This window comes from Aotus nancymaae, unplaced genomic scaffold, assembly GCF_030222135.1.
Source record: "Aotus nancymaae isolate 86718 unplaced genomic scaffold, 86718_ANA_hifiasm-v0.15.2.pri h1tg000053l, whole genome shotgun sequence".
Taxonomy (NCBI): Eukaryota; Metazoa; Chordata; class Mammalia; order Primates; family Aotidae; genus Aotus; species Aotus nancymaae.
Window position 1 is genome coordinate 28,665,514 of NW_026988467.1, and position 13,510 is coordinate 28,679,023.

General features: G+C 43.4%; 1 protein-coding gene across 1 annotated transcript in view; it reads left to right on the forward strand.

The window, feature by feature from the left end:
* Positions 1 to 13,510, forward strand: part of KPNA6 (karyopherin subunit alpha 6) — a 68,559-nt gene that overhangs the window by 38,724 nt on the left and 16,325 nt on the right. Inside the window, exons 2-5 of the mRNA XM_064363618.1 lie at positions 10,161 to 10,294; positions 11,897 to 11,989; positions 12,395 to 12,494; positions 13,304 to 13,398. Coding sequence (XP_064219688.1) covers positions 10,161 to 10,294; positions 11,897 to 11,989; positions 12,395 to 12,494; positions 13,304 to 13,398 — 422 coding nt within the window. The remainder of the gene's footprint in view (positions 1 to 10,160; positions 10,295 to 11,896; positions 11,990 to 12,394; positions 12,495 to 13,303; positions 13,399 to 13,510) is intronic.

A 13,510-nucleotide genomic window follows, 5' to 3' on the forward strand; every position in this document is an offset into this window, starting at 1 on the left:
ACAGCATTGTTTCCCCCTTTATGCTGTTGTCACCACAAATTCTATCTTTTTTTTTTTCTTTGAGACAGAGTCTTGCTCTGTCACCCAGGCTGGAGTGCAGTGGCACAATCTCGGCTCATTGTAACCTCCGCCTCCCAGGTTCAAGTGATTCTCCTGCCTCAGCCTCCTGAGTAGCTGGGACTACAAGAGCGTGCCACCACGCCCGCCTAATTTTTTGTATTGTTGGTAGAGACGGGGTTTTACTGTGTTAGCCAGGATGGTTTGGATCTCCTGACCTTGTGATCTGCCCGCTTCAGTCTCCCAAAGTGCTGGGATTACAGGCGTGAGCCACCATGCCCAGCCCAAAAATTGTATCTTTAAACATTGTGTGACCAATAATGTAGATTTATAATTATTTTATGCGTTTGTCCTTTAAATCATGTAGGAAATGAAAAGTTATAAACCAATGTGCATAGTAATACTGGCTTTTATATCTGCCCATGTGAATTCTCCTTTATGAGAGATCTTTATTTCTTCATAAGGCTTCAAGTTACTATGTCCTTTCATTTCAGTCTGAAGGGCTCGTTAGCATTTCTTTTTTCTTTTTGAGACAGGGTCTTGCTTTGTTGCCCAGACTGGAGTGCAGTGGCTCACTACAGCCTGAACCTCCCAGGCTCTAGAAATTCACCTCAGCCTCCCAAGTAGCTGGGACTACAAGTGCATACCACCACGCCTGGCTAATTCTTATATTTTTTGTGGAGAGAGGGTTTCACCACATTGCCCGGGCTGATCTCGAGCTCAGCTCAAGTGATCCTCCTGCCTCAGCCTCCCAAAGTGCTGAGATTACAGGGATGAGTTACCATGCCCAGCCAGCATTTCTTGCAGAGCAGGTCTAGTGGCAACAAAGCCCCTCAGCTTTTGTTTACGTGGAAATGTCGTACTTCTCCCTAATTTTTGAAGGAGAGTGTTGTCAGATATAGAATTCTTGCTTGACGGTTTTTCTTTCAGCACTTTGCATTTTGTTTTGTTTTGTTTTGTTTTTGAGACAGGGTTTCGTTCTTTCACACAAGCTGGAGTGACGGTGCAATCACGGCTCACCACAGCATTGACCTCCTGTGTTCAGGCAATCCACCTGCCTTAAAGGTCTCCCAAGTAGCTGAGACCATAGGTGCACACCACCATGCCTAACTAAATTTTAAAAAATTATTTGTAGGTGGGGGGTCTTACTCTGTTGCCAGGCTGGTCTTGAACTCCTGGACGCAAGTGATCCTCTGGCCTTGGCCTCCCAAAGTGCTGGGATTACAGGCATGAACCACCACGCCCAGCCTTTCGGCAATTTTTTATTCTACTGCCTTTTGACTTCTGTGATTTCTTTTTTTTGAGACAGAGTCTTGCTCTGCCACCAGGCTGGAGTGCAGTGGCGTGATCTTGGATCACTGCAACCTCCACCTCCCGAGTTCAAGCAATTCTCCTGCCTCAGCCTTCTGAGTAGCGTGCCACCATGCCTGTCTAATTTTTGTTTTTGTAGTAGAGACAGGGTTTCACCACTTTGGTCAGGCTGATCTCGAACTCCTGACCTCGGTTGATCCACCCACCCCAACATCCCAAAGTGCTGGGATTACAGGTGTGAGCCACTATGCCTGGCCTAATGTGGATATCTTCTTTAGACTTCATTGAGCTCCTTCATGTGTAGATTCATGTGTTTTATTTAATTTGGGAAGTTTTTGACCATATTTTTTCACATATTCTACCTCTTTCTCGTCTGCTTTTAGGACTCCCATAGTGTGTATATTGCTTCTTTTTTGTTTTGTTAATAGAGACGAGGCCTTGCTATGTTGCCTAGGCTGGTCTCAAACTCTGGGCTCAAGATGTCTCCCTGTCTCAGCCTCCAAAATTGGTGTGATTACAGTCATGAGCCACCATGCTGGCCATATTGGTCCTTTTAATGGTATTCCATAGATCCACTCAATTCTGTTCATTTTTCTTCATTCTTTCTGCTCCTCAGTTTGGATAATTTTAATTGCTCTGTCTCCAAGTTTGCTATTTTTTTCTTCTGCCTGCTCATACCTGCTGTTGAGCCCCTCTAGTGAATTTTTTATTTCAGCAAGTGAATTTTGAGCTCTAGAGAGTTTGGTCCCTTTTTATAATTTCTTCTTATTGATATTCTTATTTTATTCATATATTGTGTTTCCAGTTTCCTTCAGTTCATTGTCCCTGTTTTTCTTTAGCTCTTTGAGCATATAGGACAATAGTTTTAGAGTCTGTCTGGTAAGTCCAGCCTCAGGGATGGTTTCCTATTCTTATAAAATTACTTAAAATAGAAACAGGGTCTGGTGGCTCACGCCTGTAATCCCAGCATTTTGGGAGGCCGAGGCGGGTGGATCACGAGGTCAAGAGATCAAGACCATCCTGGTCAACATGATGAAACCCCGTCTCTACTAAAAATACAAAAAATTAGCTGGGCATGGTGGCGCGTGCCTGTAATCCCAGCTACTCAAGAGGTTGAGGCAGGAAAATTGCCTGAACCCAGGAGGGAGAGGTTGCGGTGAGCCAAGATCGTGCCATTGCACTCCAGCCTGGGTAACAAGAGCGAAACTCTGTCTCAAAAAAAAAAAAAAGAAACAGGGTCTCCCTATGTTGCCCAGGCTGGTCTGTAACTCCTGGCCTCAGGCAGTCATCTTGGCCTCCCAAAGTGTTGGGATTATAGGCTTGAGCTACCACATCCTGCTAGGAATGCTTTTTGCTTTATTCTGTGAATGGGCCATGCTTCCCTGTTTTTTTGTGTGTGTGAGCGCACCTTATTTTTTAAAGACAATTTTTAAACGGCAAAAAAAAAAAGTTATTATTATCTGCCATATCTAGTGTTTTTCATTTTGTGGAGATCCGAGTTTCCATCTGGTATCATTTTCCTTCTACTTGAAGAATTTTCACATTTCTTTAGTGCAGGTCTGCTAGAGAAAAGGTCTCTCAGCCTTTTTGTTTAACTGAAAAAGTCTTTATTATTATTATTTTAAATTTAATCAATGACCTGCTGAATTGCTTTTATTTCAAAAAGTATCTTTGTTGGAAATAAAATTCTAGTTTACCAGGTTTTTTCTTTATTTTTTTTCCAGAACATTAAAGATATTATTTTATTGTTTTCTGACTTGTATGGTTTCTGACAAGAAGGTAGGCCATTCATACCTTTGGTCTTCTATACGTAAAAGGTCTTTATCTGGCTGCTTTAAAGATTTTATCTATCACTGGTTTTCAAGATTTTGGTTCTGATGGGTCTTGTGATTTTCTTTGTTTTTATCTTGCTTAAGGATTATCATAGCTTTTAGGGTTCATGGGTTTAGATCTGGAAAATTTTTAGTCTTTTTTTTTTTTGAGACAGGGTCTCATTCTGTTGCCCAGGCTAGAGTACAGTGGTATGATCTTGGCTCACTGCAACCCCTGCCTCCCAGGTTGAAGTTATTCTCCTGCCTCAGCCTCCTGAGTAGCAGAGATTATAGGCACCCACCACCACACCTAGCTAATTTTTATATTTTTAGTAGAGATAGGGTTTCACCATGTTGGCCAGGCTGGTCTGGAACTCCTGGCCTCAAGTGATCCGTCTGCCTCAGCCTCCCAAAGTGCTGGGATTATAGGTGTGAGCCACCATGCCCTGCCAATTTTTAGTCTCTGTTTGTAAATGTTTTCTGGTCCCCTCTCAATTTTTTTTTTCCTGTGAGTCTAGTTACTATTAGAGCACTTGATATCATCCTACTAGCTACTAAAGTGTCATTTCTGGATCTGACTTTTGACTGACTTTTCTCCTATGGGTCGCAGTTTTTCTGCTTCTTGGCATGTTTGTTTTTGAGACAGTCTCACTCTGTCTCCAGGCTGGAGTGCAGTGGTGCAATCTCGGCTCACTACAATCTCTGCCTCCCAGGTTCAAGTGATTCTTCTGCCTCAGCCTCCCAAGTAGCTGGGACTACAGGTGTGTACTACCACGCCCAGCTCATTTTTGTATTTTTAGTAGAGACAGGGTTTCACCATGTTGGCCACGATGATCTTGATCTCTTGACCTTGTGATAGCCCGTCTCTGCCTCCCAAAATGCTAGGATTACAGGCGTGAGCCGCCACGCCTGGCTGTTTCTGTTTTTTTAGAGACAGGTCTCATTCTGTTGCCCAGGCTGAAGTACAGTGAAGCAATCATAGCTCACTGCAGCCTTGAACTCCTAGTTTCTTCAAGCTATTCTCCCATCTCAGCCTTCCAAAGTGCTGGAATTTATAGGCATTAGCCCATGCCTGCCTCTAGCCCGTAAGTTTTAATTGGATTCCAGACATTGTGAGTTTTATGTTTTTAGTGTCTGGATTTTGTTGTTGTTGTTTTAGGAGTGTAGGGCTTTATAGCTGTTCTGTTTTATCAGTGTAAGGCTTGTTTTTAAGCTTCATTAGTAGCCTTTTCTGGGAATAGTTTAATCCCACTACTAAGCCATAGCCCTTTTGGGGTCTCTGCTATGCCCTGAGTAATCAAGGAGAAATCTCTATTCTGATTTGTCTAAAGCCTCTCAGCCCTGTTTGAGCTCTGGAAACTGTTGAGCTTATATACAGCTTCTCAGTTGCCCTTTGCGTGACTCAAGGAGCTTCACCCAGCATGTATGCATCCTTAGTCTTCAGCAAAGATTTAGGGAACCCCAAACAGATTTTCCAGGTTTTTTTTCCTGCATATTTCTCTCCTTGCTGGAATACTGTCTCACTGTTTTCAGCCACCTCAGTCTCACTGAACTCTCTAGTCTCTCCACCACTAGTGAGATTTCTGTGGTGTTTCGGACCCTTCTTCTGCTATAGAATGGGTCTCTAGGCAGAGAGCCGAGGAGATAAATCGAGCTCACTTCATTTGTTTCCCTCTCTTGGAGAATCACAGTTCTGCATTGCTATTGTCCAATAACTGAAACAATTTGCAGCAGCAGGGGAAATCCTATCCCTGGTTATTCCATCATGGCTGGAAGTGGAAGTGATAACTATATTAATATCCAACAAAATTAAAAGGGCAACAAAGAGCATTGTTAAGAAATAATTTGACTCACTTTATAACAAACTGTTCTATTCATAGTCAAGATACAACAGTTTGTATGCTTCTAATGAAGTAGTAGTAAAATTCATAAAGCAAAATTAAATACGGGGTAAAATGGCTACATTCACTATCAATAAGGAAAACATTAGTGAAGCAGTAGAGTTCAACAACATGATGAGTGTGGTGGCTCATGCCTATAATCCCAGTAATTTGGAAGGCTGAGGCAAGGGGATCGCTTGAGAACAGGAGTTCAAGACCAGCCTAGACAACATAGTAAGACCCCATCTCTACAAAAAAATCTTAAAAATTAGCTACGCCTGGTAGTATGAGCCTGTAGTCCCAGGTACTCAGGAGGCTAAGCCATGAGAATTGTTTTAGCCCTGGAAGTTGAGGCTATGATTGTGCACTGCACTCCAGCCTGGGCAATAGAGTAGTGAGGCCCTATCTCAAAAAATAATGAATAAATAAAGAACAACATGATGGCAACTTAATTTAATGGACATGATAATACAGAAAGTCATGCACAATAAGTATACAGATTCTTCTCAAGCACACATGGGACACTTATGTAAATTGAATAAATCAAGGGAAATTAAATACTCAGAACTGAATTACAATACAAATATTAATTTGAAGGAAATTTATAAGCCTTAGAAGGGCAATATAGAAGGCCGGGCATGGTGGCTCATGCCTGTAATCCCAGCACTTTGGGAGGCAGAGGCGAGCGGATCACTTGAGGTCAGGAGTTTGAAACCAGCCTAGCCAATATGGTGAAACCCCGTCTCTACTAAAAATACAAAAATTAGCCAGGCATGTTGGCAGGCGCCTATAGTCCCAGCTACTTGGGAGGCTAAGGCAGGAGAATCACTTGAACCTGGGAGGCAGAGGTTGAGGTGAACCAAGATCTGACACTGCACCCCAGCCTGGATGACAGAGCAAGACTCCGTCTCAAAAAAAAGAAATATAGAAGTATAGTGTGAACATTAATTACTTAGGTATATAACTTAGATTTTTTAAAATGTGGAAAGGAGATAGAAATTGTATAGTAGAGATACTCAATGAAGCCAAAACTTGGATCTTTCAAAAGACTAAAATAAAAATAGTCAAGGCTGGGCGCGGTGGCTCATGCCTGTAATACCAGCACTTTGGGAGGCTGAGGCAGGTGGATCACCTGAGGTCACTTCCAGCCTGACCAACATGGAGAAACCTCATCTCTACTAAAAATACAAAAATTAGCTGGGCATGGTGGCACATGCCTGTAATCCCAGCTACTTGGGAGACTGAGGCAAGAGAATTGCTTAAACCTGGGAGGCGGAGGTTGCAGTGAGCCAAGATCACACCATTGCACTCCAGCCTGTGCAATAAGAGCAAAACTCCATCTCAAAACAAAGAAAAATAGTCAGGTCTCTGGTGAAGTTTCTCAAGAACCGAAGAGAGCACAAATAAGGCAATATTAAGGATAAAGAAAATACACAGCCAAGGGTAACTAAATTGATAACAGAACATGAACAGGCCAGGCACGGTGGCTTATGCCTATCCGAGCACTTTGAGAGGCTGAGGTGGGTGGGTCATCTGAGGTCAGGAGTTTGAGATCAGCCTGGCCAACATAGCACAACCCCGTCTCTACTAAAAATACAAAAACTAGCGGGGCATGATGACACACACCTGTAATCCCATCCACTTAGGAGACTGAGACACAAGAATTACTTGAGCCTGGGAGGTGGAGATTGCAGTGAGCTATTATCATACCACTGCACTCCAGCTTGGGCAACAGAGCAAGACTCTGTCTATGAATGAATGAATGAATGAGTGAATGAATGTGCTAGCACCTTTGAAACAAGAGTCAACTTCCTAGAATAACGTTATTTACTAAAACTATAACTCAAACAGGAATGCTGAGGTGAGAAGATCACCTAGGTCCAGGAGTTGGTGGCTTTAGTGATGGTGCCACTGCACTCCAGCCTGGAAGGGAGCCTGAAACTAGATTTGGGCATATAGAGAGATTTGCTTGATTACAAGAGTGGCATAGTAGAAAAGGAAAGGCCGTTCAATAAATCAAGCCAAGACAATTGATTATCTACATAGAAAAAAATGAAATCGCCAGGTGCAGTGGCTTGTGCTGTAATCCCAATACTTTGGGAGGCCAAGAGATTGAGACCATTCTGGCTAACACAGTGAAACCCTGTCTTTACTAAAAATACAAAACATTAGCCAGGCGTGGTGGAACACAGCTGTAGTCTCAGCTACAATGAAATGGAATCCTTCTCTCATATGTATACATAATTAAATTTCAGGTAGATAGAACAACTTGCATTTAACTGTGAAAGTTCTAAAAGACATGAGAGGCTATTTTTCTGACTTAGAAGTGTGGAAGGATTTATTAAAACACACATGGAAAAAGAGTTTACATTGACATTAAGAACTTCTTATTGGGCCGGGCGCGGTGGCTCACGCCTATAATCCCAGCACTTTGGGAGGCCAAGGTGGGTGGATCACGAGGTCAAGAGATCGAGACCATCCTGGTCAACATGGTGAAACCGCATCTCTACTAAAAATACAAAATTTAGCTGGGCATGGTGGCGCATGCCTGTAGTCCCAGCTACTCGGGAGGCTAAGGCAGGAGAATTGCTTGAACCCAGGAGGCGGAGGTTGCAATGAGCCGAGATTGTGCCATTGCACTCCAGCCTGGGTAACAAGAGCAAAACTCCGTCTCAAAAAAAAAAAGAAAAAAGAAAAAAAAAAGAACTTCTTATTAAGTTTGAGACCATGGCAAGCCCAGGGAAAAACAGTTATGGAATTCGAGTTCAAGACCAGCCTGGGCAACATGGTGGAACACTGTCTCCACAGAAAAATGCAAAAGTCAACCAGGCCTGTAATGCCAGCACTTTAGGGGCCGAGGCTGGTGGATCAATTTGACCTCACTTCAAGACCAGTATGGGCAATATGGCGAAACTAAAATTTTTGTTTACTAAAAATACAAAAATCAGCCGGGCAAGGTGGCACATACCTGTAACCCCAGCTACCTAGGAGGCTAATACAAAAAGAAAAAAAGTCCTTGATTAGGAACTTTATAAAGAGATAAAAATTTGGGGCCGGGCGCGGTGGCTCACACCTGTAATCCCAGCACTTTGGGAGGCCGAGGTGGTTGGATCATGAAGTCAAGAGATCAAGACCATCCTGGTCAACATGGTGAAACCCCGTCTCTACTAAAAATACAAAAAATTAGCTGGGCATGGTGGCGCGTGCCGGTAATCCCAGCTACTCAGGAGGCTGAGGCAGGAGAATTGCCTGAACCCAGGAGGCGGAGATTGCGGTGAGCCAAGATCGCGCCATTGCACTCCAGCCTGGGTAACAAAAGCGAAACTCCATCTTGGAAGAAAAAATAAAAATAAAAAAATAAAAATTTTAAAAAGTGAGAAGCCTCAAACTCCTGTATTTATAACACAAATAACCAAGTGATTAACAATACCCATAATCTAAAGAACTATAAATCAAGAGGACAGATAATTCAATAGAAAAAATATTCAAAATTTGGTCAAGTGCGGTGGCTCATGCCTGTAATCCCAGCACTTTGGGAAGCTGAGTCAGGCGGATCACCTGAGGTTAGGAGTTCAAGATCAGCCTGGTCAACATGGTGAAAACCTCTCTCTACTAAAAATATAAAAATTAGACGGGCATAGTGACATGCACCTGTAGTCCCAGTCCCAGCTATTCGGGAGGCTGAGGCAGGAGAATCATTTGAACCCTGGAGGCAGAGGTTGCAGTGAGCTGAGATTGTGCCGTTGCACTCCTGTCTGAGTGACAAAAGCAAATCTCTTGTCTCCAAGAAAAAAAAGGCAAAAATATTTAAAAGTATAGAAACAAACATTTTTCACAGAAGGGGAAACATATGGCTAATAACATGAAATCTAACCTCATTAGTAATCTGGGATATACAAATAAACATCTCTGAAATACTTTATGACACCCAGTAGATTGTCAAAAGTGATGATTCGATATATGTAAGTTGCAGTACATTGGAAAACAACTTTGGCATTAGTTGGTCAAGTTAACATTTATTTACCTATAACTGAGCAATTCATGGCTTAGAACATCAGTTCTCGGCTGGGAACGGTTGCTCACACCTATAATCCCAGCACTTTGCAGGCCAAGATGGGCGGATCACCTGAGATCAGGAGTTGGAGACCAGCCTGATCCAGCATGGTGTGACCCCTGTCTTTACTAAAAATACAAAAAATTAGCCAGGCGTGGTGGTATATGCCTGTAATTCCAGCTACTTGGGAGGCTGAGACAAGAGAATCGCTTGAACCCCGGAGGTGGAGGTTGCAGTGAGCCGAGATTGTGCCACTGCACCCCAGCCTGGGCAACGCAAGACCCTGTCTCAAAAAAAAAAAAAAGAACAGTAGGTTGGGCATGGTAATCACATGTAATCACAGCAAGCACACCTGTAATCACAGCACTTTTGGTGGGAGGATCATGAGGTCAGGAGATCGAGACCGTCCTGGCCATGGTGAAACCCCGTCTCTACTAAAATACAAAAAATTAGCCAGTCGTGGTGGCACATGCCTGTAATTCCAGCTACTCGGGAGGCTGCAGCAGGGGAATTGGTTGAACTCAGGAGATGGAGGTTGCAGTGAGCCAAGATCACACTACTTCACTCCAGCCTGGGCCACAGAGCAAGACTCTCTCTCAAAAAAAAAAAAAAAAAAAAAAAAAACGTTCTCAAAGTGTGGTCTGCAGACCCCTGGGATTTCAGATGAGAGCCATTGTCCCTGGTGTGTTCCTGTTTTAAAGATTAAATTCTGAAGCAGTGTAATTTAAAGGAGGTTGTCCAAGGTTGCACAGCTAACAAGTAGAAGGGTCAGGATTTGAACCCAGAAAATCTTGCTCTAGAGTCCACACTTTTAACTACTAAGCTTATGCCAATTGCTATAATACCACCTATTTATCAAGCTTATTGTAGTTAAAGGAGACTGGGGGTAGTGGGCAGGTAGAGATGTCAGGTGCTTATTTAGAGCTCCCAGAGAGCTGTAGTCCCCCTGGAGTAGGGGAGGGTGAAGGGTGGGTAGGAACAGAAATCTAGTGAAAAGGAAATACTGTCCTTTTAAGAGTTTTGGGCATTGTGTATCTTTTCTTCTAGAGACCATGGCGAGCCCAGGGAAAGACAATTATCGAATGAAGAGCTATAAGAACAATGCTCTAAACCCTGAAGAAATGAGACGAAGAAGAGAGGAAGAGGGCATTCAGCTCCGGAAGCAGAAGCGTGAGCAACAAGTGGGTTAACAGGAGTATTCTCAAACATACTATTCTGCGAAACAATCCAGCCCCTGTGGTTGGCCTCCACCTTGCACCCTGACTTTCTCTGTAGAAAAGTAGCTTACTGGCCAGGCATGGTGGCTCATGCCTGTAATCCAAGCACTTTGGAGGCCAAGGCGGGCGGATCACCTGAGGTCGGGAGTTCAAGACCAGCCCGACCAACATGGTGAAACCCCATCTTTAAAAAAAGAAAGAAAGAAAGAAAAGTAGCAGCTTACTTACTGAGTTTGCCACTTACCCAATTTCCTTTGTTGTAAATAAGTGTTTGAAACTTTGAGAAAGGGAAAACTGACCTTATCCCCATTTCACAAGTTAGACCAACTTAGACATTATTTATTTATTTATTTATTTTTTTTTTTTTTTTTTTTGAGACGGAGTTTCGCTCTTGATACCCAGGCTGGAGTGCAATGGCGCGATCTCGGCTCACCGCCACCTCCGCCTCCTGGGTTCAGGCAATTCTCCTGCCTCAGCCTCCTGAGTAGCTGGGATTACAGGCACGCGCCACCGTGCCCAGCTAATTTTTTGTATTAGTAGAGACGGGGTTTCACCATGTTGACCAGGATGGTCTCGATCTCTTGACCTCGTGATCCACCCGCCTCGGCCTCCCAAAGTGCTGGGATTACAGGCTTGAGCCACCGCGCCCGGCGACATTATTTATTTATGTCTTTACTATAGCATTCTGATTCTAGTTCCTTGTTACCTTTTCTTTTCTTCATGCTGCAGTCGTTGTTAGGCCTGCCTTTCAAGGCCCAGCTCCCACCTGGCCCTTTAGGAGGTTCATCAGCCATTCTGAGCCACCTTACTTCTGTTTCTTGAGTCTCTTTTTTATGAGTATCCCTGTGACTGAGACTATATTAATGCCTCACCATATGCATTCCTTTCACCAGATTCAGTCACCTGATTATTATCATTTTTTTAAGTCAAGGTCTCACTCTGTCGCCCAGGCTGGAGTACAGTGGGTGACATGATCTCAGCTCGATGCAGCCTTACCTCCTGGGCTCAAGTGATTCTTCCACCTCAGCCTCCTGAGTAGCAGGGAGTACAGGCATGCACCACCACACCTGGCTGATTTTTGTGGGGTTATTTTTTTATACAGACACGGTTTTGCCATGTTGCCCAGGCTGGTCTTAAACTCCTGAGCTCATGTGATCCACCTGCCCTGGCCTCCCAAAGTGCTGGGATTATAGGAATGCACCACCAAGCCTGGCCAACCTAACCTGGTTTTGCCCACCGTTTTGCCCGCCTGCCCGCCCTTCCTTCCTGCCTTTTTTTTTTTTTTTTTTTTTGAGGCAGAATCTTGCCCTGTTGCCCAGGCTGGAGTACAGTATCATGATCTTGACCCACTGCTGCCTCTGCCTCCAAGTCCTTAAATATCTTTCCATGTCAGTATTCAGTAGTCTCCTCTGTGTGGAATACATTCCAGGACTCCCAGTGGATACCTGAAACTGCATAAACTGAACCTTACATATACTATGTTTTTTTTCCCATATTTTTGTTTACTGGGATTGTTCTTTGTTTTCTTTGGTTCAGAGAATACTCTTAACCACTGTCTCTTTTCAGCTTTTTAAACGGAGAAATGTGGAGCTGATTAATGAAGAAGCTGCCATGTTCGATAGTCTTCTCATGGACTCCTATGTGAGCTCTACCACTGGGGTAAGGCCCCTGCATGTGCTTCAGGCTGGCCTGGACAGTACCTGCTTCTAAGAACAGAAATTGGGCTGTTCACATCATTTACTAGCTTTGCCAGTAACCATGACAACTTCTTTCCTCTGTGGACCCTTTTGTCAGCTTAAGTAGTCAACAAGGATTCAAGTCTGATAGAAATATCGAGGAAACATTTAAGGGAAGCCATCAGTTGCCTCAGAAATTAGGAATCACTTTTCAAATGTCTCAACTTGAAGCACCCACAGATTAAACAGACCCCTTCTCCTCAGCCTGTCTATTATGCCTTCTTCTTGTCCTCAATTTTTAGAAAACAGGATGCCAGGTGGTATTACGTGCTCACCTCTGGCTCTAATGTTGGTTTGCAAAGTCCTAAACTTGTTTTACATGTTCTAGGAGAGTGTGATCACAAGAGAGATGGTGGAGATGCTCTTTTCTGATGATTCTGACCTGCAGCTAGCAACCACACAGAAATTCCGGAAACTGCTCTCCAAAGGTACAAAGCCTGGCCTTTCTCAGGCCCTATATGATTTAGCCTTTTGTTTCTCTTCACCAATGCCATCAATTACACGTGCCCTCACTCTCTACTCTAGCCCTACTGACCTTGGTGTTCCTTGTATGTGACAGGCACATTCCTGCCTTCACACTGGATATTCACTCTGCCTGATGTCCTCTATTCCCAGATATCTGTGTAGCAACTACCTTACTCCTATGATCAAATCCTACCTTCACCATTTTTATCTCTTTACCTTGCCCTACATATTCTCCTCCCCTCCCCTCATATTTATCTTCTACAATAATAAAATGACTCTTCCCACTAGGATATAAGCTCTCTAAGGGCAGAGACTTTCAGTTTTGTTCCCTCCTGTATCCTCAGTACCTAGGACTGTGTGGCACACAATATATACTCAATAAAAATCTAATGTATGATAGAAATACCTCTTGTTTCAGAGTATCAAGCAATCTTCCCAAGAAGAGAATACTCGTCTTTCTCAAAAGAGAAATGTGTAGACCAGGGGTGTTCCTCCCTTAGGCATTCCTCTCTCCCATACCTTTCTTTGCTTAAATTTAGTAAGCCAAAGATGAGCATACTTAAATTAGGATTGGCTTTACTTTTTAACATTCCAACTGTACTATACAGTTCAAAGATGAGCAGAAATTGTTAAAAACCACCTTATCAGAAAGGAGTTTGGGAATGTTTGTAAGAGTCGTCAGAAGTATCTAAGAAGGATTGCAAGCTGACCTCCATGAAGGGATCAGCAAAAGCTTCTCCTGCCGTTTCATTTTCCCTTCTCCCGTATCCAGAGCCTAGTCCTCCAATAGATGAAGTTATCAACACTCCAAGAGTGGTGGATCGGTTTGTGGAGTTTCTGAAGAGGAATGAGAATTGTACATTACAGGTGAGGCCTGAAGGGAAGGGGTTTGTTTTGTCTCGTTTTGTTTTTTAATCTTGGGGGCATACATAGTAGGTATATATATTTATGGGGAGCGTGAGATGTTTTGACATAGGCA